General features: G+C 38.2%; 1 protein-coding gene and 1 long non-coding RNA gene across 2 annotated transcripts in view; one reads left to right on the top strand and one right to left on the bottom strand.

Annotated features, from left to right (window-relative positions):
* Positions 1–27335, bottom strand: part of LOC138804419 (uncharacterized) — a 304458-nt gene that overhangs the window by 107831 nt on the left and 169292 nt on the right. The window lies entirely within an intron of this gene.
* On the top strand, positions 1655–4489 carry LOC138804420 (golgin subfamily A member 2-like). The gene has a single exon (XM_069988679.1). The coding sequence runs from the start codon at positions 1769–1771 to the stop codon at positions 4487–4489; it is 2721 nt and encodes a 906-aa protein (XP_069844780.1). The 5' UTR covers positions 1655–1768.

Below are 27335 nucleotides of genomic sequence, written 5' to 3'. Positions count from 1 at the left end.
GTGCTAGGCTTGGCCTAGCTGAGCAACATGGCCAATACTCATGGTGAGGAGTCCTGGACCTGTGATGTCCCTGAACCCTCCTGTTCCTTTGGGTGGAAGAACAGGTTATATCAAGAACAGAATACAATAAATATGGTTAGAACAATAGAGCTACTTCTGCATGGAGTGACAATAGGAAGACCTTGAGCATGGGCAGATAGCTGTGTTTCTTGGTGCAACTTCCTGGAGACCAATTGAAAGCCTGGGGAAAACTCTGGTGGCCACAGATGTGTGAGAAAGTCAGGAAAGGTACATGTAAAACTGTGCACCTACAAAATGCTGAAACAAAGATACAGGTTGATGCATCATAACAATGAGATGTACAAGACACTATGTTAAAAACGAACTTTACAACTTCCGGGATAGGAGGAGGGAGGAATTGGGGAGGTGGGGAAGAAAGGGATGGTAGGGGAAAAACAAAGGAGGGAGTAACAATGCTCGATAGGAAATGTACTCATTACCTATCTCATGTAACTGTTTGTACAGTATGGTTACAATAAAAATATATGTATTTTAAAAAATGTACACCTGTGGGGGAGGGGCATACAAAGCAACAAAGAAATAATCTTATAAATGTGTTAGAAACAATCGCATGAAAGAAAAAAAATTTGAATACATATCTTAGGGTTCATTTCCCTAACATCACCTTATCTGACCTTTTCTGCTTGACTTAGACATATACTAGATATTGCAAATAAGGGAAACCCTGGGACTTATGTTTCTTTGGGCCTGGCTCACTTCACTTAATATAATTTTTCCAAGCCTTTCCATTTCCTAACAAATGGAGCAATGTTATTTTTTCTGATGGAGGCATAGAATTCCATTGTGTATATATACCACATTTTCTTGATCCATTCATCTACTGAGGGGCATCTGGGTTGGGTCCATATCTTAGCTATAGTAAATAATGCTGCAATAAAAATAGTTGTGCTGGTAGATTTAGTGTGGTCTTGTTTGTGATCATTTGGGTAAATGCCCAAAAGTGGGATTGCTGGGTCATAGGGGAGCAATATGTTGAGTCTTTTGAGGAACCTCCATACTGCTTTCCAAATTCATGTCGGTATAATTTGTGGAGGGGAAGGGGAAAAACAAATCGTTTAAATAGGGATACAGGTGGACCCATTGCAACAATGAGATGTACAAGTAGTTATGTCGAAAACGAACTTTACAACTTTGGTGGGGGGGAGGGGGGATGAGGAGGATTGGGTGGGGGGGGAGGATGGGAAGGGATGGGAAGGGGAAACAAAGGAGGAGGCTACAATGCTTGATAAGAAATGTATTCATTATCTTGCCCATGTAATTGTAACCCCTCTGTACAGTATTTTCACAATAAAAAAGCTATAGATATAAAAACATTAAAAAAAAAAAACTGTACACCTATCCAGCTAAAGCAAGCCCCACTCTTGCCCCCAAACAAACTGGATAGAGTTAGATGGGGCTGTGGCTGTAAAAGTAGCTGTCATTATGACTCCACCCTGCCTGGATCACAGATTCTGGCCACACCCCCTATTCATATTTCTCTCTGACCAATGGGATACAAGAATTGGGGCCATGCCCACAGTCCTAGTAACACTGGTATTCCCTTTGTTGGTTCACACTACTGCGGGGAGTTGAGGAAGGTGGAGGTGGCTGCAGCGGTGAGCTAGCAAATTGAGTTGACTTTGGAAATATAGTGGGAAATAGATATAGTTGTTAGTGGTTTTGAGAGGTTATTTCAGAGAGCCTGGGAATGTGGCCCCCCCATCGTGCCCGTCCCAGAGCTGGGATGTCTGAACAAACAAGGGAAAAAAAAATAGCAGCAGGAAAGAAATTACTGCACGAATATCAACAAAAAAAATGTCCTGATGGACCTGAAAAAATCAAGAAAAAGAAAACTAAAAAGGTAGGGCACCCCGAGACAAACACCGCTGGGGTCCAACCAATTAGGGGTCCAACCAAAGACCATGCTGACCCTGAGCCTCCCCTACCTTTGGACACAGACAGAGCTGCCAGGGTGGAGAGAGTCACAGGTCCTAATGTCAGTGAGGATCTGGAGAGGCGCTACCAACAGCTGGTGCTTGCCCTGGACTCCAGCAAAATAAGAAACCTACAGCTCTGCAGTGAGATCGAACAACTAAAGCAGGCAAAGAAAGACCTGCAAGATCGAGAGAAAGAAAATGAGGAGATGGCCCGTGTGCACGAAGCACTGAAAAGAGAGCTGGAAATCCACAAACTATCACTAGAGATGATGGTTTCAAAAGAACGCAATTTACGATCTGCCCTGGACCACATGGAGGCCACAGAGCAGCGTGCTGCGGAGCTAGAGAGGGCGTTGTCTGCAGTCACCACCTTGCAGAATGAGACTGAGAAAAAGAACTTACAACTCATTGAAGACATGAATAATGTGAAGCTTCAGCTCCAAGAAAAGACCAGAAGCTATGATGACTTGAAGAAAGTGAACACCAAGTTGCAGGAGAAGCTGGAAGTGCTCGGGACACAGAAAAGCAACATGCAGAATAGAATCTGCAAGTTTCAACAAGCACTAGTGGAGCGGGAAGCACTGAAAAACCGACTACACAACCTGGGAAGTCGAGTGACCACATCAAAGTTGGAGAGAGACACCTTTGCGGAGGACCTGAGGGTGGAGAGGTCCACGTGGAAGGAAAAGGTCCAACAGCTCTCAGAGCAGATGAACCAACTGCAAAAGGAGAGAGAGCAAGGGGTGAGGCAGGTACTGGACCTAGAGACCAACCTGGCAGGACTGAGAAAGCAGCTGGCAGAGCTGCAGCGCCCTGCAGGACCATCTCAGGCTGAGCAGCAGCTGCAGGCCCAGGCCTACCAGATGCAGGAGGAGTTAAAAAACTTGGAACAACAACTTCACATCCAGGTACAAGAAAACCAGAGCCTCAGTATCCAGAATGCAGAGCAGCAGGAGCGGCTGCAGAGACTGGAAATGAAGGCGGAGGAATGGAGTCAGTGTGCCGAGGATCGGCACAAGATTCTTGAGGCGATGCAATGCACACATGTGCACAACAGAGACCTGAACGAGCAGCTGACTCAGCTGCGGGACGCTTTCCACAGCCTGAGCCTGGAGAAGGAGCAGCTCACCAGCAGCCTGACCACAGAGCAGCAGGTGAAGAAACATCTGCAGGAGAAGTTGGACCAGTTAAAGGAAAAGTTAGAGGAGTGGAAAGACATGGCTGAAATAAAGAGCCAAGCGGCTCAGAATCTGAAGGAGCAGCAGGAGCAGTCCCTGGCCCAGCTGCAGGAGCTCAGAGCCACCTGTGAGCAGCACATCACCTCCAATCAGCAGCTGACCTGGGAGAAGGAGGCCCTGCAGCAACACCTGTGGAGGCAGACCCAGCTGCTGGAGCAGCTGAAGCAGGTACAGGAGCAGACCAAGTTGGAAGACCCCAAGGTGTCTCAAAAGTTTCAGGATGTTCTCAAGTGCCTGGAAGCAACTAAACAACAGAAAGAGCAACTACAGGCCCAGATGAGCTTCCTGGCTTTCACTAGAGAAAGTGAAGGAGTACACAATGAAGAAGATAGTGAGGAGGCAACTCTACCTGACCTGACTGTCCCAGAAGATATAGACAACCCACAAACCATGAAAGATTTTTACCTTAAAGCCCTAGTAGTGGCTGAATCTAAACAGATAAAACTTAGCAAGAAGGTGCAGAACCAGCAGGCCCGCTGCAGGTGCCTGGCCAACCTGGCAGCCCAGTGCCAGACGAAGCTGGATCAACAGGCTCTCTTCCCCAAGAGCCGGAACCACGGCGTGTCTGGCAGCAGGATGCAGGACCCACAGGTGTCCAAGAAGAAGCCGAAAATCTGCTTCATCCATGACCTGCCTGACGAGGTGGACTTCCAAAGTCAAGTGGATGAGCTCCAACATCGATGCAGCCAGCTGTCAAAACACATCAGCGCCATTGGAGAATCCATAGTATACTGTAAAGAACAAATGGAAGTCCTGGATAAGCTGTATAAGGAGAAAGATGACTGTGTCAACCAGCTGTCCCAGGAGAAGAGGGAGAAGAAGAAGGAGCTGCAGGAGCTGCTGCTGCGCCTTGCAGGAGAAGGCATGGAGTGCCAGAGCAAAATGCCCGCAGACACCACGACCCCTGCAGACACCACGACCCCCGCAGACACCACGACCCCCGCAGACACCAAGACCCCCGCAGACACCACGACCCCCGCAGACACCACGACACCCGCAGACACCACGACACCCGCTGCTAACACCACTTCAGACTTGTTAAGCCCCATGAAGATTGGGGAGGAGCAGAAAGGTTTTGAAGAAGTGCAACTTGAAGAAAATGTGGAACCGGTCCGAGTAGAGGCTGGGGGGCCTTGCCCCCTAGAGGTCTCCACCCCAGAGCACGTCGTGCTGATGATGCCCGATATCCAGCAACACCACGAGCACTCTGTCCCTTTCTTCTCCCGACTGATGCAAATAATGAGTTTGAGATAATGACTCTCTAAAGACTTGGAAGCCACCACCTAGAGTAGTAGGCAGCTGGATAATTCTTTCAGGCCTTGATCTACTGGGTTATATGAAGGGTTAAGGGCAAAGGCTGCTGGGAGGTGGTCCCAATTCTAGAGACGTCTAATAGTTCTTTGGTTGCCAGGGAAGGGCCTACTATGTTATTGTTATTAAAAAATAAATTCTTTACAATCATACTGTATTAGTATCATATTGTATTATTGTAGAATTATGAATTCCATATTAGCATTTGTTTTTCTGAAGATCCATATGAAGTCAGTAATGTTATCTCCAATGCAAATTCAAGGACATACATTTAGAGAGGTTAAAATTTCTTCTGGAAGTCAGAAATTCAAATGTGTGTTTAAGTAAATTCAAAGACAACTGTTTCTGCTACCTGTACTATTTAGCCATGTTTTATGCCTTGATATTAGTTCCCCTGTGATAACCGGTGATAAAAAGTCAAACAATTGTGAAGTGCTTGTGACATATTTCAGATGGCCTGGTGGGTGGGAGAGTGGATGAAGGGAATATGTGCCATCAAAACGAATATTCTTTGAAATTAACTTCCCATATGATTCACAGAAGAGTGTACCGACATTAGAGTTATGCCTTTAATAGTATTACATCAGGGGATTATCAGTAATTAAAAACCTACTAGGAATTCATTTATTAGATCACTTTCTAAGGTGCCAGTGAGATGAGCTCAAAACAGCTTTAGGTTGTAAATTGTTATCATTGACAGAATAATATCTTTTACTCAGAATTTCTTTAAAAGGCAGAAACTATAAATTTTAGCAGTCTACATTTTTTAGATACTTTCACTCCCTGAAGTAATTGTCCTTATGCCAGAGTTTTCTATTCAATTTGTTCTGCTTGCTTAGATTTTAATATACAGAGCACTGTCTATCCTGGGTCAATATTTTTTATATTTGTTTTCTTCCTTCTTACCAAGAAAAATGTGAAACAGTAAAAGAAGAAAAAGATTCGCTGCATTTTCTTCCTGTATGCCCAACACAAGATTTGCCCTGAGTGTATGAATCTGCTTCAGATTCATCAAAAATGCCATTTTTATTTTTTAGCCTCCCTTCCAGCACAGATGTACAAGAGAGTATACTCAGCCTCCTTTCTCCTCTGTCAACAAATCTGCACATGTTGTTGCTTTGTTCAGCTTTCCAAATAAGCTCTTTCCTTCCCCTTGTACCTCTTCTGTAATCCCTTTCTGTATCCCTTCTCCTCTCTTTGTTTGCTCCCAGGATTTTATTCTGGGTAATTAGCAAACAAGTTGGGGGCTGACATTAGGGACAATGATGGAGTAAGAACTTCTCAAAGTCTTTTCCCTCACAAAAACAAGAAGACCATTAGCAAGAAAAATGTCAAAGTCAATTCTGTAGAACTCTAGAAATTAGCCAAAGCTTTGTCATAATTCTGTGAGCCGCCATTCAAGGAAAGCTGCTGGATCTTGGCAGAGGCTGTTTTGTGTCATTTTCCTCGGCCCCTTCCCTTTTCCTGTAGCAAGTTTCATAGAACCCTTGAAAACAAACAGCTGTAGTGTAGTCCTGACTTATTAAAGTCTATTTTTATATATTTGAAATGTGCTTAATTTTTTACTTCAGTAATATGAGCCAAAGCATGTTGCACCAAATTTATTCTTTGTAAAAAAAAAGTGGCAATCATAATGAACAAAATAAAATGGAAAAGAAAAAGAAAATAACAGCTTATCATTATGGTATAAACCAACAATAGAGCAGTAATGGAAAGGATCAAAGCTGGGTTAGAACATTTTCAGTCTTGTTCTCCGAGGATTGCTGTTATTCAACCTATCCTGCATTTCTCAACCTATTCTCAGTCTTACTTTGGAGTGAATGCTTTAGTTCACCCAGTGAATCAGCCTTTTCTATGGGGGGCATTTGTCAATGATAACCAGTTGCATTACGTGACACCATGCTGATGAGGGGATGTCGAACAATAAAGGTGACAACAAATTCCAGACAGACAACAAGATAATCAAGAAGCTAAGAAAAAAATGGGGGCGGGGGCTGGTAAAGTGCTTGCCTTGCATGCATGAGGCCCTGGGTTCGATTCCTCAGCACCACATAAGCAGGAAAAAAAAAGCCGAAAGTGGCGTTGTGGCTCAAGAGGTAGAGCTTTAGCCTTAAGCTGAAGAGCTCAGGGACAGCACCCAGGCCCAGAGTTCAGGCCCCACAACCAGCAAAAAAAAAAAGGGGGGGGGGGACTATGGCAAAAATGTGGAGAAATTAGAACCTTCATATGTTACTAGTTAGAAATTGAATGGTGTGGTCACTTTGAAAAAGTCTGCCATTTCCTAAAATGATTAAACATAGCATTTCCATGTCACAATAGTTCCAATTCTTATTCATGTACTAAATGAGTTAAAAATAGATGTCCATACCAAAACTTGTGCATTAATGTTCATGTGTTAATAACTAAAGAGAAAAAACAAATCTCCATCCATTGAAGAAGAGATAAGCAAAATGTGGTATGTCTCTATAATAGAATATCATCTAGTCCCATAAAGAAATAAGGTACTTATTCATACACAGTGAATTACATAACAATGAAAGAAACTACATTTCAAGTGCCACAGGTTATATGACTCCATTAACACAAGAAAACTATGAGGCAAAGGTTGAGAGTGATGTTTAACAGTTAAAGGGAGTTGACAGTGATTGTTAATAGATGTGTGTTTTGTGAGATGATAAAACCTTCTGGAATTAAATACTAGAAATGATTGCATCACCCTGTATATGTATACATGTGAATAAACACATATATTATATTCATATATATGTGCCAGAATGGGGCTTGAACTCAGAGCCTCAGGCTGTCATTCCGCTTTCTTTTTCATGGCCCAAACTCATTCAAACATTTGCTAGTTAATTGGCGAAGTCCACAGATGTTTCTTCCCAGGCTGGTTTTGAACCTCAGTACTCCCATTCTCAGCCTGGTGAGCAGCTAGCATTACAGATGTGAACTATAAGTATCAATTTGCATATTAAGGTAATACTAAAATATTATTTAATACATAAAGCTAAAATATTTACTTAAATGCTAAAATTTACATTGTATACTATAAAATGAGATTTTTCAGTATGTATATTTCCATAAAAATAAATACAAACATGTTAGTATATGCAATTCAATGGCACTAGAGGGGCAGTTTATAGCCCTAAGGCCTGGTGCCTTCTTTAAAGCTTGCTGATTTGTCTGTGCCACTCTAATAAACATCCCAACGTTCTTTTTCCTGGAGCACAAGATGACATTATAACTTATGATCCTTTCTTATCCCTGAAATTCAATGAATTCATGTACTGAGTCATCACTTTCATCATCAAAATGCATCACATAGGAACCCAAGATTAAAAATACATTCTTTGACTAAAATGAGATGACAACAATGATGACGACAACAAGGTCAATGACAACAATGATGATGATCTGGGAAGCACCAGGCATTATCTCAGACAATGCACCATTGAAAAAAGCATGCAAAGAACTTTGTCCTTACAAAGATGTACTCTCATTAAACATGTCCTTTTTCTCCTGTTCTGATCTCAAATTGCTTTCTATATATAGTAAGAAACCTTGAAGATTTTATTACAGATAAGTTAATTATCATTGCTTACCTTCTTAAACAAATACTATACTATGGAAGTATAGGACGAGTATGATCCAGGAAATTAGACAAGGATTGGAATTAATAAATCAAGAACAGTCAAGTCAGATTTGATCTAAAGTAACAGAATTTTGCTGTAATCCTGAAGAGACCAGAATTTCACAATCCTTGGGTTATAACTACTATCACACTATTTCTTGTATTATATTTATTAATGTGGGTTACACATTATAATTCAGGGCTAAAATCATTTTGCCATAATTCTCAAGGTCTATGTTTTCCATCTATTCTTTCTATTTTATGTGTAATTAATTTGTCAGCATTGTCAAGAAAAAAGTCTTCATATTGTCTATATCTTCATTATTTCATCCACAAGCTAGAATCAACCTCTATTTCTATCTCTACAATTTTTTAAAGTAGGTCATATGAAATTTCAATACAAAATTCTTCTGTGGAAGAAAAATGGAAGAATGGACTTTATGTACTTAACTTTCTCTTTAAAATGTATGTTTCTCTCTCTGTGTACATATAGGAAACCTACTCAAGAGTTAATATAAGTAAATGAAGACAGCTGTCAACAACTTATGTATGTATATTAGTGAATTAACTCTTTCCTTACCTTTCTTTTTCCCTATCTTTCTTTCATTCCTTCTTCTTTTTTTAAAAAAGAAATGAAGTCTGTCCATCAAATGACTATGCAGAGATTGTGTCATCTTCAGGTAACTTAAAAGAAATATCCAATATTCTTTTAGCTCCAAAATTCCACCAAGGACAGAGAAACTTTAACTTCTTATTGTTCACTACAAGATGATTTCTTTCTTCCTGACCTCACTGTTCCAAAAAACTTTCCTGAAGAAAAATGAAAAGCAGCTATGAACTAGCACTTTACATTTTCCTAATCCTGTACTGTATCACCTCTAATGATGATGTTTAATTAACTCTGGATGAAATATTTTACACACAGTTTTGATTCCCTAAGTCCAATCCAATGAACTATTAGGACCTAAATCACCTCCATGAAAAGACATGGCTCAAAAACTATGTACATATAAGATGATGTTAAGCAAAATGAACCCCAAGATAGAGCCGCAAGTGGTTTTATCTTTCTTCTTGTTGTTTTTAATGTTTTTATAATGTACCATGTGATTTTTTTTTGTCAGTTGTGAGGCTTGAACTCTGGGCCTGGGCCCTGTCCTTCAGCTGTTCAGCTCAAGGATAGCTCTCTACCACTTGAGCCACAGTGACACGTCCAGTTTTCTTAGTGGTTTATTAGAGATGAGTTTCATGGACTTTCCTGCCCAGGCTGGTTTTGAACAATGATCTTCAGATCTCAGCCTCCTGAGTAGCTAGGATTACAAGCGTGAACCACTGGCACCTGGCTTACCATGTGATTTTTTTTTTTTTGTTTCTTTCTTTTAATGTTCTTCCCCCATTGTATAACCCCTGTTTTCACTGTATTTGATTCTGGTGCCCTGCACCTTGTATATACATTTTTCTAATTTGGGGAGAGGAAGGGAAGTAACAAAACGCTGAAATAAGGATATAGGCTGACCCATTGTAACAATGAGATGTATAAAACACTATGCTGAAAATGAAAGAGGAGCCGGGGAGGTAAGGAAGGAAAGGATGGTAGGGGAAAAACAAAGAAGGGGTAAACAATGCTCGATAAAAAATGTACTCATTATTCATGTAACTGTAACTCCTCTGCACAGTATTTTCACAATAAAAATATATAAAAAATTGAAATAATGCTTTTTTTCTCTCATCCTTACCCACCTCTTTTTTGTTTTGATTTGCTTTACTTTGCTTTATTGACAATTGGAGAAATAGAGGAATAGGAGATACACACAAAATAAAAATTAATAGTTCATCATTATACCAAAATCTTTATTTAGATAACAAAAAGAACTCATTAAAGCAAATTTGAATGAATTACTTTATAACATATATTCTCAAAAATATAACATCTAATTATTTGAAGCAATGTTCAGCATTGATCCTTCAGATTAATTTATCTTCATGTTAAAACATGTACCTTCACATGGATGTGGTTCTGGTTCATTTCTTAATTGCTAGCAAAATATTACACAAAATAAAAGATTAAAACTTCAGTACTTTGTAAGCATTTAGAAAATGTAATTTTTAAAGTGAACACAAATTGTATAGTATCCAAAACATTATTTATGTGAGAAAAATGCAATAAATGTTTCTATAGTCCTTTCTGAATCAATAAAATGCAATTGTAATATTGCTTCAATTATTTAAATTAATGATATATACTACATTCAAGGTATGAGGTATCATAATCATAAAAGTATCAGTTGACCAAGATAAAAATATTAATATAATTAGAATTGAAATCTCCACTGAGCCTGACCTGATAAGAAATTTAAAAGATTTATATAAATAGGAAAAATACCTGCATTAACCAAATCTTTACTGAAGAATAGGTGAAGGAATTGAGTCTCCAAATTTCAGATTTGTTGTTTAAATAACATTAGTTGTGATTAGACTCAGACAAAAATAGAAGATAAGTTAAAAAATCATGAAAGAGACCATGTGTATATGGAAATAACATTAGTTGTGATTAGACTCAGACAAAAATAGAAAATAATATAAAAAATCATGAAAGAGACAATGTGTATATGGAAATTTGATTCATGGTACATCAGGGGGAAAAAGATGGAGTTTTCATAAATTTACACAAAGCAAATCATAAAAGGAAAACCATCAATAAAATCTAAACAGAATCTAAAAAGAGATAATTCTTTGAAGAGAATAGGTAGCCAGAAATCATGTGCACAGATGCATGACCTTATTGTCATTCATGGATAAATAAATTTTTGTAATCATAATAAAATGATATTTCACATCCATCAGTGTAGGGGCATTTTTAAAGCATAACAACTCTACATTTTGCACAGATGTGGAGCCAAGAGAACTTTTAAAAGAATAAAAATTGCTCCAACTATATTAGAGAACATTTCAATACCTCTCAAGTAAATTAGAAATTAAGTATCTTTTTAAGCCAACTAATTTTCCTAATGTAAATGTAATTTAGAAAATTCTTGCATGGGCTAATGAGAAACATTTATAACAAATGTATAAGAGGAAGTATTTATAATAAAAAAATAACTGAAACATGATAATGACAATCATATGAGATTAGATATAAAAACAGTATCAGCTACATAAATAGTGTTGAGATGAATTAACTAATATGGAAGTTCCTGAACACATAGTTATCGAACACGTTAAATGCAGCTACTCTGAATTAAGAGGCACTGTGACGGTAAAATTACATACAAAATTTCCAAGATTTACTGTATTAGAAAATACATATGCCTAAAGTTGATGTCACCAACTTAATCCCTATGTTCCTTATGTAAGAATGTTTTTCATCTTTGTCATCTGGTTTCAACCTATGATTGTCCTAAATCACAATATGTTTATTAGTCATAAAAAATCATACGTATTATCAATATGCTTTTTCTAAATTTTGTCAGTCATGGGGCTTGAACTCTGGGCCTGAGCACTGTCTCTCAGTCTTCAGTTCAAGGCTAGCACTCTACCACTTGAGCCACAGCTATTTTTGGTTTTCTGGTGATTCATTGGACATAAGAATCTCAACTACTTTCCTGCCTGGGCTGGCTTTGAATAGCGATCCTTGGATCTCAGCCTCCTGAGTAGCTAGGATTACAGGTGTAAGCCACAGACACCTGGCTATCAATATGCATTTTTATCATTTTTCCTCTACATTATTTTTCTGTGTATGCCAGACCAGGGGCTTGAACCCAGATCCTGAATGCTGTCTCTGAAGTTTCCTGCTCAGGATAGCCACAAGTCTACTTTTTTTGGTGGTTAATTGGTGGTAAAATTCTTACAACTTTCCTTCCTAGCTTGGCTTCAAACCAAGGTTCTCAATCTCAGTTTCCTGAGTAGCTACGATTACAGATGTGAACCACCAGTGCTCAGATCATCTACATCTTTATCAAGTATTGTTGCTTTTAGCAAAAATATTCAGAATAACTTTAAGATATTGAAATGTCTAGTTTCTGTGTCAAAACACAACACTAAATAGTGTATGACCTCCAGAATGTATGTAGTATAAATGTTAAACTTGCTTCCAGATTTTCAAGCTGTACTTTCTGTTCGTAACTCTATAGGACCTTAAGTCTTAATAGAACTTAGTATCCATTTCCATTTACTGTATGTATTAGTGACACTTGGGACAGCATTGCTGTTATTTTATATTCATGCATTTTAAAGGCTGTATTTAATTCTAGCAGACTCAGCACACTGCCTACTTTGGAAACATATTGGCAAGTAGATATCAAAATGTACTACAAATACTCAGAAATGTAAACATCCTTAACAGACAACTGTTCTAACAATGTGCACTGAGTCCTGATAGCTTAGACGAGGATGAATCAAGCATGACATTAGGTTTTAAAGACCTGCAGTAATGTGCTCTACAAAAACCTCAGAATTGGCCGGGAGCAGTGGCTCAAGCCTGTAATCCTAGCTACTCCGGAGGCTGAGATCTGAGGATCATGGTTCAAAGCCAGCCCAGGCAGGAAAGTCCATGAGACTCTTACCTCCAATTAACCACCAAAAACCAGAAGTGGTAGAGTGATAGCCCTGAGCTGAAGAGCTGAGGGACAGCACCCAGGCTCAGAGTTCAAGCCCCATGACCACCACCAACAACAAAAAACCTCAGAATTCTGAGATGTATGTCATACTCTATCCTCACCATCATAAAGAACGACAAGATGTATACCTTGTTGAGTACAAACTAATGGAAAACACAAGTCCATGGTGCTTAGCCTATAAATGTTCAAGAGAGACATGTCACTATCGATGTCTTTGGGCTAATCACCAGCCACCTTACAAACATAAAATTCACTATGAGGTACATTTCTATACCTTATAAGAGCTCTGTGTACAACACAGTAACATACTTTCTTACTATACATTTTTCTTTTATTATTATTGTACAGCTGATATACAGAGGGGTTACAGTCATATAAGTCATATAATGAGTATATTTCTTTTTGAACAGTATTATCTCTTCACTCATTTTCTCCCAGTTCCTCACCTCCACCCGACCACCCTCCACTATACATTTTCTTACTTTTTCTGGTGACTAAAGCCAGCATACCTTCCTAATCACAATTAGGTAGACCTTTATTTTTATCAAAAAATGCTAAAATTGAGCTATGGGCATATTTATTGCTAGTACTAAGATTGCAGTCAGTTTTATCAATGCAAAAAGTTAGTGTTTCAAAGAAAGATGATGGTTTAAAGAATCACCTGCAGACTAATAATAATGTCAATGAAGTTGTAACAGTTTATAATAATTACTGTTACACACTAGAGATTAGCAAACTTGTCCTAGAAATGGTCAGATTGAATTAGATTTTGTGTTGGAAGTACTCAATGCTGCCATTGTAGCTTGTTAACAACCATAGGAGATAAGTTATAAATGAATTAGTTTGGCTTTTCTCTAATAGAACTTTGCTTAAAAAATAAGCATTGGCCAATATTTCATTCATTGGCTATAATCTGTTATCCTGTCTACCACACTAGTGATCAATTAACTGTGGATTGCACATTCTTAAGAGAAATAAGGTAACTTTAAGCCACTATGTTTGTTTTCCTTTTTAGCAAATAATATTCTTATGGGCTGAGATATAGGGAAAAAGAATAATCCAGTTATACTTTTCTTTACTACACTGCACATGTCATACTAGATTTCTCTCTACTTTGAAAACAAGTTTTAAATCAATATTTGTACCTACAAAGCATTTAAGGAAATTAGCCAGAAGGTCAATTGAGAACAATTTACCAGATAGATTGTGGGATCCATATTGTTTATGTGATGGGCTTATTGATTATTAGGACAGCTCAGCAAGTTCTACTGATCAGATTTCTCTTGCTGGGATGTATTTGTTTCACCACAAAGAAGCCATCATTTCTCCTCTTTCTTTTGTGAATTTGAAAGACAAATACACTTTATTCTGTATTCAGAGAGGCAGCACACTCTTGAATGAACAGCTGCTTATCACTTTAGGAGCTTTTGAGCTGAAAAATCAAGGTAGATGAATATTTCAGCTCAATCAGACCACAAAACAAAATTATCTCTTCATTGTGGATTCTTTCCACTTCTCTTTCAAAAACTGAAACCTCTCGGTGAAACTGAACAATAAAGCAACATAATAAACCAGATGCTTTCTGTCATTTCTGTGTGTTATGACTCACATATCCTGAGAGTATAATTTATGTCTAAATATTAAATAAATTTTGTTGCCAGAAACCAAAGCCATTTTTGTGGTGGATAAAAAACCTGAACTGATGCAGAGCTGGGTTCTAAGTCTTTGGCTAATAACCAGCTGTGTGTCCTTGAGTAGTCTTTGTGGGCTAAATGTTATGCTAAATACTTTGAAGCATTGTGACAACCTATAGATTGTATGGGCTCCTGTGGACACAATTTTACTGAAACAGAAGGAATATCAGCACTTGTCAGTGAATGTCCAGGTCATTTAATGTTTTCTACCTAGCAACCCATGAAAATAAATCATCATGTCTTTAGAAGTATAAGAGATATAGGATGTTTTCTTCAGAAAGAAATGTGAAAATTTACCTTCAAAATCAAAACATTGACTGCATCAGCAGCTATTTCTAAAGGTCCTGATAAGAGTAAGTATCCATTGTGTAAGAAGCCAGGAAGCTGTATGTGATTTCTGCATAATCAAGGGCACCTTAGGTTCTAGAATTTCTAGACCCTGAAGTGCAATTAGAGTTTCTATAATCAGTTTTGCAGAAAAAATAATTGCTGATGAGAGCAAATTGAGTTGCAAGGCTTTTCCCAGCAGAGGCAGAAGCAGAGAAGTAAAAAACTTACAATAGTAGAAAACCAAAGGGAGTATCATCCAGAAGGTTCCAGATGGTTCCCACTAAGCAATACTAAAGAAATCAGCAGTACTCATGATTCACAAATTTAAGACCTTGGTATAATTTCTGGTTTTGTAGTCTATTCATGATGATTATTGATTTCATTCTAAGTTAAACTTTATATACACTTTGAGCATTTCTTCTAAGTACCTGAATGCAAGAATTCACATGTGCAAACTGGACATGTGGATAAGAAACAGTCCATCAATCTGCCATATATCTGCTTAAGCCACAATATTAACCTCAACATGCCCTTTATTCTTTGAAGATAAATTTCTGAGCAAGGGGCAAAAACACATGAAGAAAAGGTTCCCCATTTGCTTAATAGAAGAAAATCTTCTACAAAACAAATTGCTGAGGAGATATTCATGTTCCATCCTTAAACCAAGGCATCTATATGCAGTCCTGTGGTCAGCTCTCCCAAAGTGCCAACCCAATTTTATCACACAGCAATGCTTATAAATTCTCCAGTAGCTAAAGGAGGAAAACTTCAAAGTTTGAGTGCTCTCATTGAAACATCTGATTCTATAAGGACTCTGCCAAGCATCTGGGACAGATGAGAAATAAGATAGCTGCAATTGGTGCAGTGAGAGCAACACCAAGAAATGTCTATTCTTGATATTAAAACAGCTAAAATTTAGATAGCACAAGATAGTACAATGCGGGATCATGACACTATAGAAAGAAGGATCTGCAATATGTCTCTTGGTCATAAACATATAAATAACAAGCTGGGCGCCGGTGGCTCACGCCTGTAATCATAGCTACTCAGGAGGCTGAGATCTGAGGATCGCGGTTCAAAGCCAGCCCCAGCAGGAAAGTCCGTAAAATACTTACCTCCAATAAATCACCAGAAAACCGGAAGTGGCTTTGTAGCTCAAGTGGTAGAGTGCTAGCCTTGAGCTGAAGAGCTGAGGGACAGCACCCAGGCCCAGAGTTCAAGCCCCACGACCAACAAAAATAAATAAATAAATAAATAAATAAATAAATAAATAAATAAATAAATAAATAAATAAATAGATAGATAGATAGATAGATAACAAATAAATGCAAGCTATACCCTTATGGTATTATTTTTATATGATGGGTATATTTTTATATTAGATAAACTTTTGAATTTTATAAGGGACAATTACATATCCCAACATCCAGATTGGTAATTCATAATTATAAGAAAATAAAAAGCTCTTCTAAACTGTCATTGTCTTTCCTGCTCCATGATTTCTATAATTGTTCTTTAACTGTAAACAAATTGTTGCTTAGGATCTAGTATATAAAAAGAGTAAAATAGAATGAATTAAGATCAGTTATTTGCATACAGTAGTAATATTAATATTTAGGTGTAATATATAATATCATATATAATATACAGTTTTATCCAAAAATATAATTGTTGAGTAACTTTTATTTCACAAAATAGTCTTAACAAAGGCCTGAGTAAGCCAGCACTAGGAGCCCTATTTATCCAGGAGGGAAACAGAACAATTCCTAGTTATTTTGCAAGAACAACAGAATACATATGATGGATCAGCTATATATTTGCATTCAGAATATGGTTTCTACTAGATCTGATTGTTTTCCTCTATTTATGATTGTCTACAGACTCCTCTACATGGTGGATCTAATCTATTAAAGATTCTACTACATAAAATCTAATGAAAACCAATAAGGTGATCATAACCGTGACCTCCTTGGAGAATATGGCCTATTTGTGATCAAGTATGCAACATTGAATATTACACTTTGAGGATGAAAGTAAACATTCCTAGAAAAGTAGGGTGGAAAACATTCTTTAGATGAAGGTTCTTCAAATTGTACCATATTTGGAGGTCTCAGCAAGTTCTAGGAAGTCATTATTACACATTTTAACCTTTTCATGAAGCACAGACACACTTTGTTTACAAAGGAAACTAAAATCCAAGAAGTTTTGGATATCTATAAGAAACAAAGAGGAGATGTTCTTCATTAACAGATGAAAATCCTAGCTTGTACATTCAACAAGAAGCCAAGCCATCTTAGTGCTTCAAAGAGATAAGCTATAAGGAAGCCCTCAGGCAGCCCAATATTTTCTTAGAATTGGATTTCTCTAAACCCTGAACTGTGACCAGCAAAGACTTCAGCCTGAAAAATTGATTTTCAACTATACTTCCTGAGGACTCACCAAAGCCATGAAGTAAAAAAAAAAACAATAATTCTTTGTCCATTGAATTGATGAAGGGAAATCACATATTATTTTTATACCACTAGTATAACTGAGAAATAGTCTTCAATTGGTTACCTTTTCATTGTTAAAATATTGTGTTCAATAAGAGAGTGAGGTTGTTTATTTACCATGTGAGGTAGTACCATACACACTAGGCTGTTCATTTCTTTTAGTTTTGTTCAATAAATATTGAACTGCCTGGCTAGAGATCTGTCAAATGCTTAAGGAAAGAAAGGCAGTGCAAATAAACAATGGCCTGAGCCTGGTATTGTAGTGAGAACACCTTGGTCTAGTCCCCAAGGAGCTGTAATCCGAAAGTGGTTACTTCTATAGTATTGGACTAATTGAAATAAGCGTTATCTTAATAAAAGTCTGCTGTGAGTTTCATGTTAGTAGCTTTGGGTTTCTATGACTGCACACCAGCATATAAGAGCAGACACAGCAGACATGTTTCTTGGTCCATCCTAAAGACAATCTGAGGAGCTGTTGCGTGGTCTAGGGTCTGAATGTGCAGCATCCCAAGAGCAGAACAAGCAGATGAGAGCTTAAAGGAGTAGCAGCCTCATCAAAGAAATGGATTTTGAATCATCTTCCCTTATCACTTCCAAAAACAGAAGTTTTGTTATTTCACACATACCACACATTTTCAAAGCAGATGTACAAAGGGATTTTAATTCAGCTTGTCAGTCTGATCAATGTTACTCTTTTCATCATTCTCACCTCTCTCAAACCTACCCATCCTCTCAATTTACCTTGTTCCATTCTCACATACATACATTGAATAATCTGACTGCATTTGCTCACCCTTTCTCTTTCCTGACCCCTTCTCTTTACTTCCCCAGCTCTCCCTACCCATGACAATTCAGATTACAGCTTCCTGGTACTCACTTTGTCACATTGTAAGTTAGTAATTCAGGAGTTACACTATTGAAGGCCTCCCCTGCATACTTTAGTTAATACATTTGTGTGTATCTATCATCTATTTCATATATATATATATATATATATATATACATATATATGCATATGACGCTTTATATGATTACAACATATATACTTGTAATTTGGATCTAACACATATGAAAGAAAATATGCATCCTTTGTCTCACTGAGGCTGATTTATATCACTTAATATAATAATGTGAAAAGGTTCTAGAGGCTTGGCTCAAGACCATTTATCTAATGAGTCTAGGTCCTTAGTTCCCTGGTACCTGGTACTACCAAAACCAAATTTAAATAAAATAATGTTTTGTATTTTTTAGTAACAGAAACTTTTGATTGGCTATTTTAACTTTTACCATTAGATTTTCTTTCTTGTCAAAAAATTAATAACAATAGATCATTCATTTTAGCACTATTATTAGTTTTCAAGCTATGGTGAATTTCAGGAGATTATTTTCTCTCGTTTTTTCATATTGGGCTAGTTCTACATAACACTAGATAATTACCAAAGTTTTATCTCTGTAAGAACTTTTCTAGTTTCATGCAGACAATGTTTATTAGAAATAGACTTATTTTAAATTAAGTTTTATAGCAATAACACCCCATAGCAACAAATGCATAAATAGTGATCTCATATTTATTATTTCCTTAGCATCTAAACATCTGTCAATGTTAGTTTCTGACATTTACAAATTATTCCATTACTACTCTTTATTATCATCTTTTTTTTTCCAGTCCTGGGGCTTGAACTCAGGGCCTGAGCACTATCCCTGAGCCTCTTTGCACTCATGGCTAACACTATACCACATGAGCCACAGCACCCCTTCTGGCTTTTTCTGAGTAGTTTATTGGGGTTAAGAGTCTTGCAAAATTTTCTGCCTAGGCTAGTTTCCAACCACTATCCTCAAGTCTCAGCCTCCTGAGTAGTTAGGATTACAGATGTGAGCCACCTGCACCTGGCTATTTTCATTAGCATCTATTGAATTTATCTTTAATCTCAATACACTTTTTGTCATATTTTTATTTTTATTGACACAGTAGTTGCCACTGAATTATATTTTAAGAGATACATCATGAAATTTCAATACATACATGCATTGACTAGTGGTCAGATCAGATCAAGGTAATTGTCACATCTCTTATTTCAGATACGTGGATTCTTCCTGTTGGGGACATTCATATTGCTCTCTGCTAGGTGTTTTAAAATAATCAGGTGAAACTAATTGGGAAAAAATATTTACCAGCAATATATCAGACAAGGGGTTAACATCCTGTATATACAGGGAACTCAAGAAACTAATCTCTCCCAAACCTAACAAACCAATTACTAAATGGGCAAGGGAACTAAAGAGGGACTTCTCAGATGAAGAAATAAAATTGGCAAAGACACACATGAGGAAATGTTCGTCATCCCTGGTGGTGAAGGAAATGCAAATAAAGACAACCCTGAGATACCACCTTACCCCAGTCAGAATGTCCCACATCCACAAATCAGCCAACGACAAATGCTGGAGGGGATGTGGAGAAAGAGGAACCCTATTACACTGCTGGTGGGAATGTACACTTATATAACCACTTTGGAAAGCAGTCTGGAGGGTCCTTAGAAAGCTAAAGATTGACCTCCCTTACAACCCAGTCATACCACTTCTAGGCATCTACCCTGAACAACAGGAACCAATATACAAGGTCATGTGCACCTCCATGTTTATTGCAGCACTGTTCACAATAGCTAGGATATGGAAACAACCCAGATGCCCCACCACAGATGAATGGATCCAAAAATTGTGGTATCTATACACAATGGAATATTATGCAGCCATTAGAAAAGACAAAATAATGGCATTTGGGGCTGGGAAGTTGGCCCAGTGGTAGAGCGCTTGCCTTGCATGCCTAAGGCCCTGGGTTCGATTCCTTAGCACCACATAAGCAAAAAGAAAAAAAAAAGCCGGAAGTGGCGCTGTGGCTCAAGTGGTAGAGCGCTAGCCTTGAGCTGAAGAGCTGAGGGACAGCGCCCAGGCCCAGAGTTCAGGCCCCACAACCGGTCCCCCCCCCCAAAAAAAAATGGCATTTGCAGGGAAATGGATGGAGCTAGAAGGAATCATGTTGAGCGAGGTAAGCCAAGAGCAAAGATACAAACGGTACATGGTCTCCCTGATAAGTGGATGCTAAATCCAAAATGTTAGGTGATACGACAAAACTAACAGGACTTAAGAAACAAAGAACTCCCACTCATCTGGTCGAACCACTACTAAATATCCCCATGCGCTGATCACATGTATGGTGTATATGTGTACACTGTTATATGTTATAGACTGTGATAGACAATTTGCTCCAGGAAAGTTAGAATGAACTTGTGACTTTAAATGAGCATCATTATTACACAATACTGTGAAATTCGGGAAATTATGTAATCATTTAATCACAATTAAAAAAAAAAAGAACCTCGGGGAAGGTAGGGAGGAGAGGGATGGTAGGGGGAAAACAATGGAGGGGGTAACAATGCTCAATAGGAAGTGTACTCATTACCTTACTCATGTAACTGTAACCCTCTGTATAGTATCTTTACAATAAAAATAGATAAATAAATAAATAAATAATAAAATAAAATAAAATAATCAGGTGAGCTCACATTTGTAATCCAAGCTACTCAGAAGGCTGAGATCTGAGGATCACAGCTCAAAGCCAGCCTGGGCAGGAAAGTCTGTGAGACTCTTATCTCCAATAAATCACCAGAAAAACAGTAGTGGTGCTGTGGCTCAAGCAATAGTGTACTCGCCTTAAGCTAAAGAGCTGAGGGACAGCACCCAAGCCCAGAGTTCAAGCCCCATTACAATAATAATAATAATAATAATAATAATAATAATAATAATAATAATAATAATAATAATCAGTTGAGTATTGTCAACTAGTTACTCTATTGCACTGTAGAACATTAAAAGTCGTTCCTTTGATCAATTGTCAGCCCCATACCTGTTTATCATAATTTTCATTTCTTCTTCACTTCCTCACGTTTCCCATGTTTCCTGGCAACCACTATTCTATTATTTTCTCCTTTGAGATTCACTTTCTAACTTCCACATATAAATGAGAACATGCAGTATTTGACATATTGTGCCTGATTCATTTTACTGAACATAGAGCACACCAGTTTCATTCATTTCAATGTAATAATATTACATTGCTTATATATGCCACAGTTTCTCTAGCCATTCATCTATTGATGAACACCTATACAGATTTCATGTCCTAGTTATTGTAAATTCAGCTGTGTCCTCAACAGGCTGACTTCATTTTATTTGATTATATTCCCAGGAATGGGATTCTGGCACATACTAAATGTCTATTTCTAGCTTTATGATGAATTTCTATACTGTTGTCCATAGTGATTGTACTAATTTATAGTCTTAACCATATATATGAGAGTTCCTCTTTGTTATTTTTGTTGTTGTTTTGATATATGAGAGTTCTTCTTTGTTATTTTTGTTGTTGTTTTGATATCAGCCATACTACCCAGGGTAGTATTCTAATTATTCATTAGTGATCTATTCAACATAAAATAATAATTGTACATAAAAGATACATATAAAGGATAATCATATTTCAATTTCACGCAGCAATTCCATTCATCTGTACTCTCATATTCTACTATGTAAAGCAAATTTAATAGGCCAGGTGGCGCTAAGTAAAGTTCCTTTTAACATTAAAACCTTGAATTTTGTGATAAAAATTCCTAAGACAAGATTTACTGCTATGCCTATCTTGCGTGTTTCAAGTTGGAGACATGAAAGACCAATAAACTTCTCATTTAAGATTTCACTTAATACGGAATGTAGACACATACACTTCCAATAGAAAAATCTGTAAAGACATATAATTTTCTTGAGATAAAATGTTGCTTATATAAGGTGTATATTCAACCAAGTTCTAAAAGTAACACTGGAATCAATGTATGTAATTTGCAAAGAGATAGATCCAACCTCAGTCAGTTTGCCAATAAATAGATTGGCTCTCCAGGGGCTATTGGATTAACCTTTCTACAGAATAAAGGGAGACTACAACTATATAGTTGACATTAATGAGAACTCAGACTGAAAGGTTTTTCTAAAGTTTCTTCAGATCCTGAAGTGTGTGGTGTTAATACCTGGTCAAGATTTCTCAGTTTATTTTCTAAAATCACTATCTTTCTAAAAATCAGATATGTTAGCAAATACAAAACACATTTTAAAATCAATTTGTATGGTATAAGGCATTTAGACACTTTTAAAGATCAAAGGATCAGTGAGTTTGAGATGCAGTTCCTTTTACCTAAAAATTGGGTAGCTATTTGGCAGAATCCATACAGTAAACAGAACTGTTTTACTCTATGGGAGAGGAGATCAGTTGCAACAGGTAGAAACTAAAATCTTCTGTCTGGTAGATTTTCTAGAGAGAAAGCAGTACTATAAATTTTTGCAGTTGTTTTCATCCATATGGGAAGTCATCTTGAAAACCTTCAGTAAGAAGTGGAGAACATAGGACGTAATCAATTACTTTACAGGTTACAGATTACCCCAGAAATCCAAACAAAGCAAAGACAAGACATTATAAATTAAGGACAACATGACAGAGGTTCCATTCTCATGTTTTCCCATTATTATATTTTTATTAAAATATTTTTTAAATTCTTAGAGAATATGAAGCAATTACTTTATGTCTTATAAGTAGTGGTGCTATATTTATTGGTTCATTAGAATTTCCAGGTCATGTTGATTTCTGGCCCTTTGAGAATTAAAATGAGCTTTGTTTAAAGAAGATCTGGTCCCTGTTGTGGTCATTGTTGAAAGAATTCTATAGGACAGTTTTCTGAATCATGAACAAAAAGGGAAGAGGTGTGTTCTTAGAAATCAGATGCTTCCAAATGGTGTTCCAGGTTTTATGACAATATAGTAAAGAGGAGGAGCACAGAGGCTGGAGACCAGGGGATATGTATCATCATCCCAACAAAGCCAATACCCTACATTATTATGCACCCTCCTAAATATTATTAAATATCTTGCTACTTAAAGTACTTATAAACTCAGAAAGTCCAAGAAAAATATCAACACAGCTAAATGAGCTGAAAGAATAGAAGTCGTTGCTGGTCAAGAAATACACTCAGGTACCCTGAGATGGAGAATTGTAAGAGAAGATAAAGTAAGAACTAAATGAAAATAGGTACACATGAGAATTTTTCACACAAAGTATAAAGACTTCTTGGGCCTAAAACGTATAATTTCCCAATGTGAAAATTTAGCAGCTTATTTCAAGGATAAGACACTATTGAGACCCAAATTATGACTGGAAAGATCAAGTATGAAAAACTTCATACTGTCTTAAAGCGCAGAGCAAGCACAGATGAAAATGGCTAGGGAGAAATTAAGTAAGAGAAATAAAGAATAAAGACAGAAGATCTAACTATTATTAACTCCAGAGGAGAAATAAGAACAGATGGAGGAGAAGCAAATAAACAAATATTAGGAAAAAAGTTCCTAATGATAAGGAGAGATTGAGTCTACAACCTCAAAGAGCACACTATGAGTTGGCTTAATGAAAATGATGACTAATGAAGCATAGCCTGGTAAACCTCCCGAACTCTGAAAATGTTGTTTAAATATTTCAGACTTTCCAGCTGAAAAACTAAACTAGCTAAATTGGAAGTGACACACTCCACTGTCAGTATGAAGTAACTATTAGCCAGTGAACAACAGCCACAAAATCATGAGAAGAAGAGAATGATAATTCCAGAATCCCTCCACCCAAATGAAATATCAGTTACTAGTTAAGTTAAAAAACATTTTAGGCTATAAAACAGTACAAAGTCTATGTCACATAAGTACTATCTCTGAAAAAAATCCATTCAAAAAATTTCATAATTGAGATAAAATGAAAAAAGTTCATTATTAGTAATAATGTTGCTATTAATTGCGCCAAAAACAAAGAAATTAGTTAAGAGAGGGAATAATGCATGTAAACCAAACTAATCTTTAAAAAGAGGGGAAAATAGTTACGAAATTAACAACTAATTAAAAGGAGGTTGGGAAGATTGAATAGAAACTTGACAGAAGCAGAAATAATGAAAAAAAAGAAACTATGGAAACAAAACTAAAGTCCAAAACTAAAAGATAGCAGTCTTGATAGGCTCAACTATAAAGTGTTTTAAATGAACTAAAATTTTAGAAGGCAAAAGTGTTAGAAAATTGTAGGGAGCCGGGGCGAGACTCCGCCCACTCCCTTGCAGCTTTAGGTAACCATCCCATATTAGACAGTGCTTGGCGGAACGCCTGGGCTTTGCGCGTGCGCGAGCCAGGTAGAGTCCCCAGCCAATCCCATGGCACCTGGTGACGGTGAAAGACAGGCGACCAACAATAGACCGACCCGTGTTCCTATTCCCTATATAAGCGGCTATGTTTCGGGTTCATGCTCTCTCGCGCTCAAGCTCTCCCATCAACTAAAAGGCTCTCCAATAAAGCATGATCTGAGAAGACTCCTGGTGTGGTGGTCGTTCTTTCTCGCTGGTCGAGTAGACGGTCGCTACAAGTGGTGCCGAAACCCGGGACCCGCGCGAGAGGCCGAACCGGAGCCAGAACTCAACACGCGGAGAGGGGACGTCGGTAAGTTTCCCCCGGTATGCTGTTCACTGTAGATTTAGATATTTATTGGTTGCTTGCATTGCTTCTTCCCTTGTGGCTTGTCTTTTTGATGGTGTGCGCTTGCCTCGAGGAGGGAGGGTTGGATTTAATCCAGGAAGGATGCAAAGTACTAACACGGCATCAGGATAGTCTATCAGAGTCAGCATCCGGTAAGGGGGAAGAAAATAGGCCTAAAAGAAAAAGGGAAAAAAGACAAAAGGATCCTAAAGAATTAAAGCAGGAGGGACTGCAGCCCTCACAAAAGGAGAAGGGTCTTAGGGAGGGGGTCTCAAGGAGACCCCTATGCCCTTCTTTAAAAGCAAACCGGTTCTCAGCCCTACATGTGGAAGGGCGGGACCAAGAATGTAGTGATCTTGTGAGTGACTCAGAGGAAGAAATGTTAGAGGAGGAGGGAGAGCAGCTCGATCCAGCTGATAGTGAAGACTTAGAAGAGGCTGCGGCTGAGCACGAGGCAGACAGATATGGGGGGTGGCGCCCCCTAGGGGTGGGAGTACCGCAGCAGCCAGGAAGAGGAAACGGAGCTGGCCCTCACCGGTCGGCCCCCCCGCCGTGCCCGCCGGCAGGGAAGAGTCACTTTATAAAAGGAAACACCTGGTCGCAGCTGGGGGCCGCTTTTCCAGTTTTTGAAAATCCAATTACTAATGAAAAAAATTTTGAGCCGGTTTCCTACTCCCAGCTTAAGGATTTAGTTGAGGAAGTGGTGCTGTGGCTCAAGTGGTAGAGCACTCGCCTTGAGCTAAAAGAGCTCAGGGACAGTGCCCAGGCCCAGAGTTCAAGCCCCACGACTGACTTAAAAAAAAAAAATTACAAAAACAAAAAATTATCCCACGGGGGTTCTTTGGCAAAATGGCCCCTTATTGTGGCTCCACGGCAATTCTGTGGGAGCAAAAACTGTTCAATATTTTCCTGAATTAGTGGCTAAACAGGCAATTTTGGGTATGAAGTATTGTTTAATGCACTTTGCAAAAATTCCAGATAAATTAATTATTCCATACACCCGTGAGCAAGTTGAAATTTTAGCAGCCACAGTGGATATGTGGGCAATTCTTGTTTGCTCATTTCCAAATGTAATTGATAACCATTATCCTAAGCATCCTCTGCTTGCCATAGTTAACAAAAATTTAGTGTATTTTCCTGTTGTCACTTCAAAGGAGCCCTTGGCTGATGCTCTGACCATCTTTACGGATGGATCAAAATCTGGACAAGGTGCCTTTTTTGTTCTAGGACACAAACAGCCGGTGGTCTTTAATTTTCGGCCAAATGTCCCACAGGCTGTTGAATGTTTAATTGTGCTTGAAGTTTTTAAAAGATTTGATCAACCTTTTAATTTATTTTCTGATTCATTATATGTTGTAAATGCCGTTGCTTCTCTTGAAGTTGCTGCTTCAATTAAGCAGGCCAGTACAGTTTCTAATGTTTTGTTACAGATTCAGTCCCTTATCTTAAACAGAAAACACTCTTTTTATATTGGACATATTCGCGCCCACTCTATGTTGCCGGGCCCGATGGCAAGGTGTAATGATTTGGTGGACCAGGCAACTCGGGCTGTGGCTCTGGTCGCTGCTGATCCTGTAGAATTGGCAAAAGACTTTCATAGATTGTATCATGTACCTGCTAATACCCTTAGGAAAAGATATAATTTGTCCAGGTATGTGGCAAGAGAGAGATATTGTTAAAGCCTGTAAATCTTGTGTTACCTTTCTTCATCCTCCCCATGTGGGGGTAAACCCCAGGGGGTTGAGACCAAACGCCCTATGGCAGATGGATGTTACTCATCTGACGGAATTTGGTAAGTTGAAATATTTACATGTGTCTGTGGACACCTTTTCTGGTGTCATTCATGCCACACCTCTGGCAGGAGAAAAGGTGTCTCACGTCAAAATACACTGCTTAGAAGCTTGGGCAGCTTGGGGAAAGCCCCTTAGACTTAAGACGGATAATGGCCCTGCTTATACTTCCCATGGTTTTCGCGCCTTTTGCGCACAAATGCAGGTTGCCCACACCACCGGATTGCCCTACAATCCTCAAGGACAAGGTATAGTGGAAAGAGCTAATAGAAGCATAAAAGAAATGCTTCAAAAACAAAAAGGGGGAATTGCTGAGTCAGCGTCCCCCAGGGAAAGACTTTCTCTTGCGCTCTTTACCCTTAATTTTTTAATTCTAAATGACAACGATCAGTCTGCCGCAGATCGGCATATGACAAGAGACCCCATGGATACTAAAGACATGGTTATGTGGAAGGATGTTATTAATAATAAATGGTATGGACTGGATCCGGTAATAACGAGATCCAGGGGAGCTGTTTGTGTTTTTCCACAGAGTCAAGAGGTACCTCACTGGGTGCCAACGAGACTGACCAGGCCGGTGGAGACTGCAGCAGAACCCCCTCTTGAAGATGCCATCCACTCGTCTCCTGATGCAGCTGATCTT

Source organism: Dipodomys merriami, unplaced genomic scaffold (genome assembly GCF_024711535.1).
Source record: "Dipodomys merriami isolate MVZ:Mamm:240054 unplaced genomic scaffold, mDipMer1.0.p SCAF_362, whole genome shotgun sequence".
In the NCBI taxonomy this organism is placed as follows: Eukaryota; Metazoa; Chordata; class Mammalia; order Rodentia; family Heteromyidae; genus Dipodomys; species Dipodomys merriami.
The sequence above is the reverse complement of the archived record's forward strand: the minus strand, read 5'-3'. Positions and strand labels throughout refer to the sequence as shown.

Coding starts and splice junctions, on each gene's coding strand:
- LOC138804420 (XM_069988679.1), top strand. CDS start 1,769: ATGTGGCCCCCCCATCGTGCCCGTCCCAGAGCTGGGATGTCTGAACAA.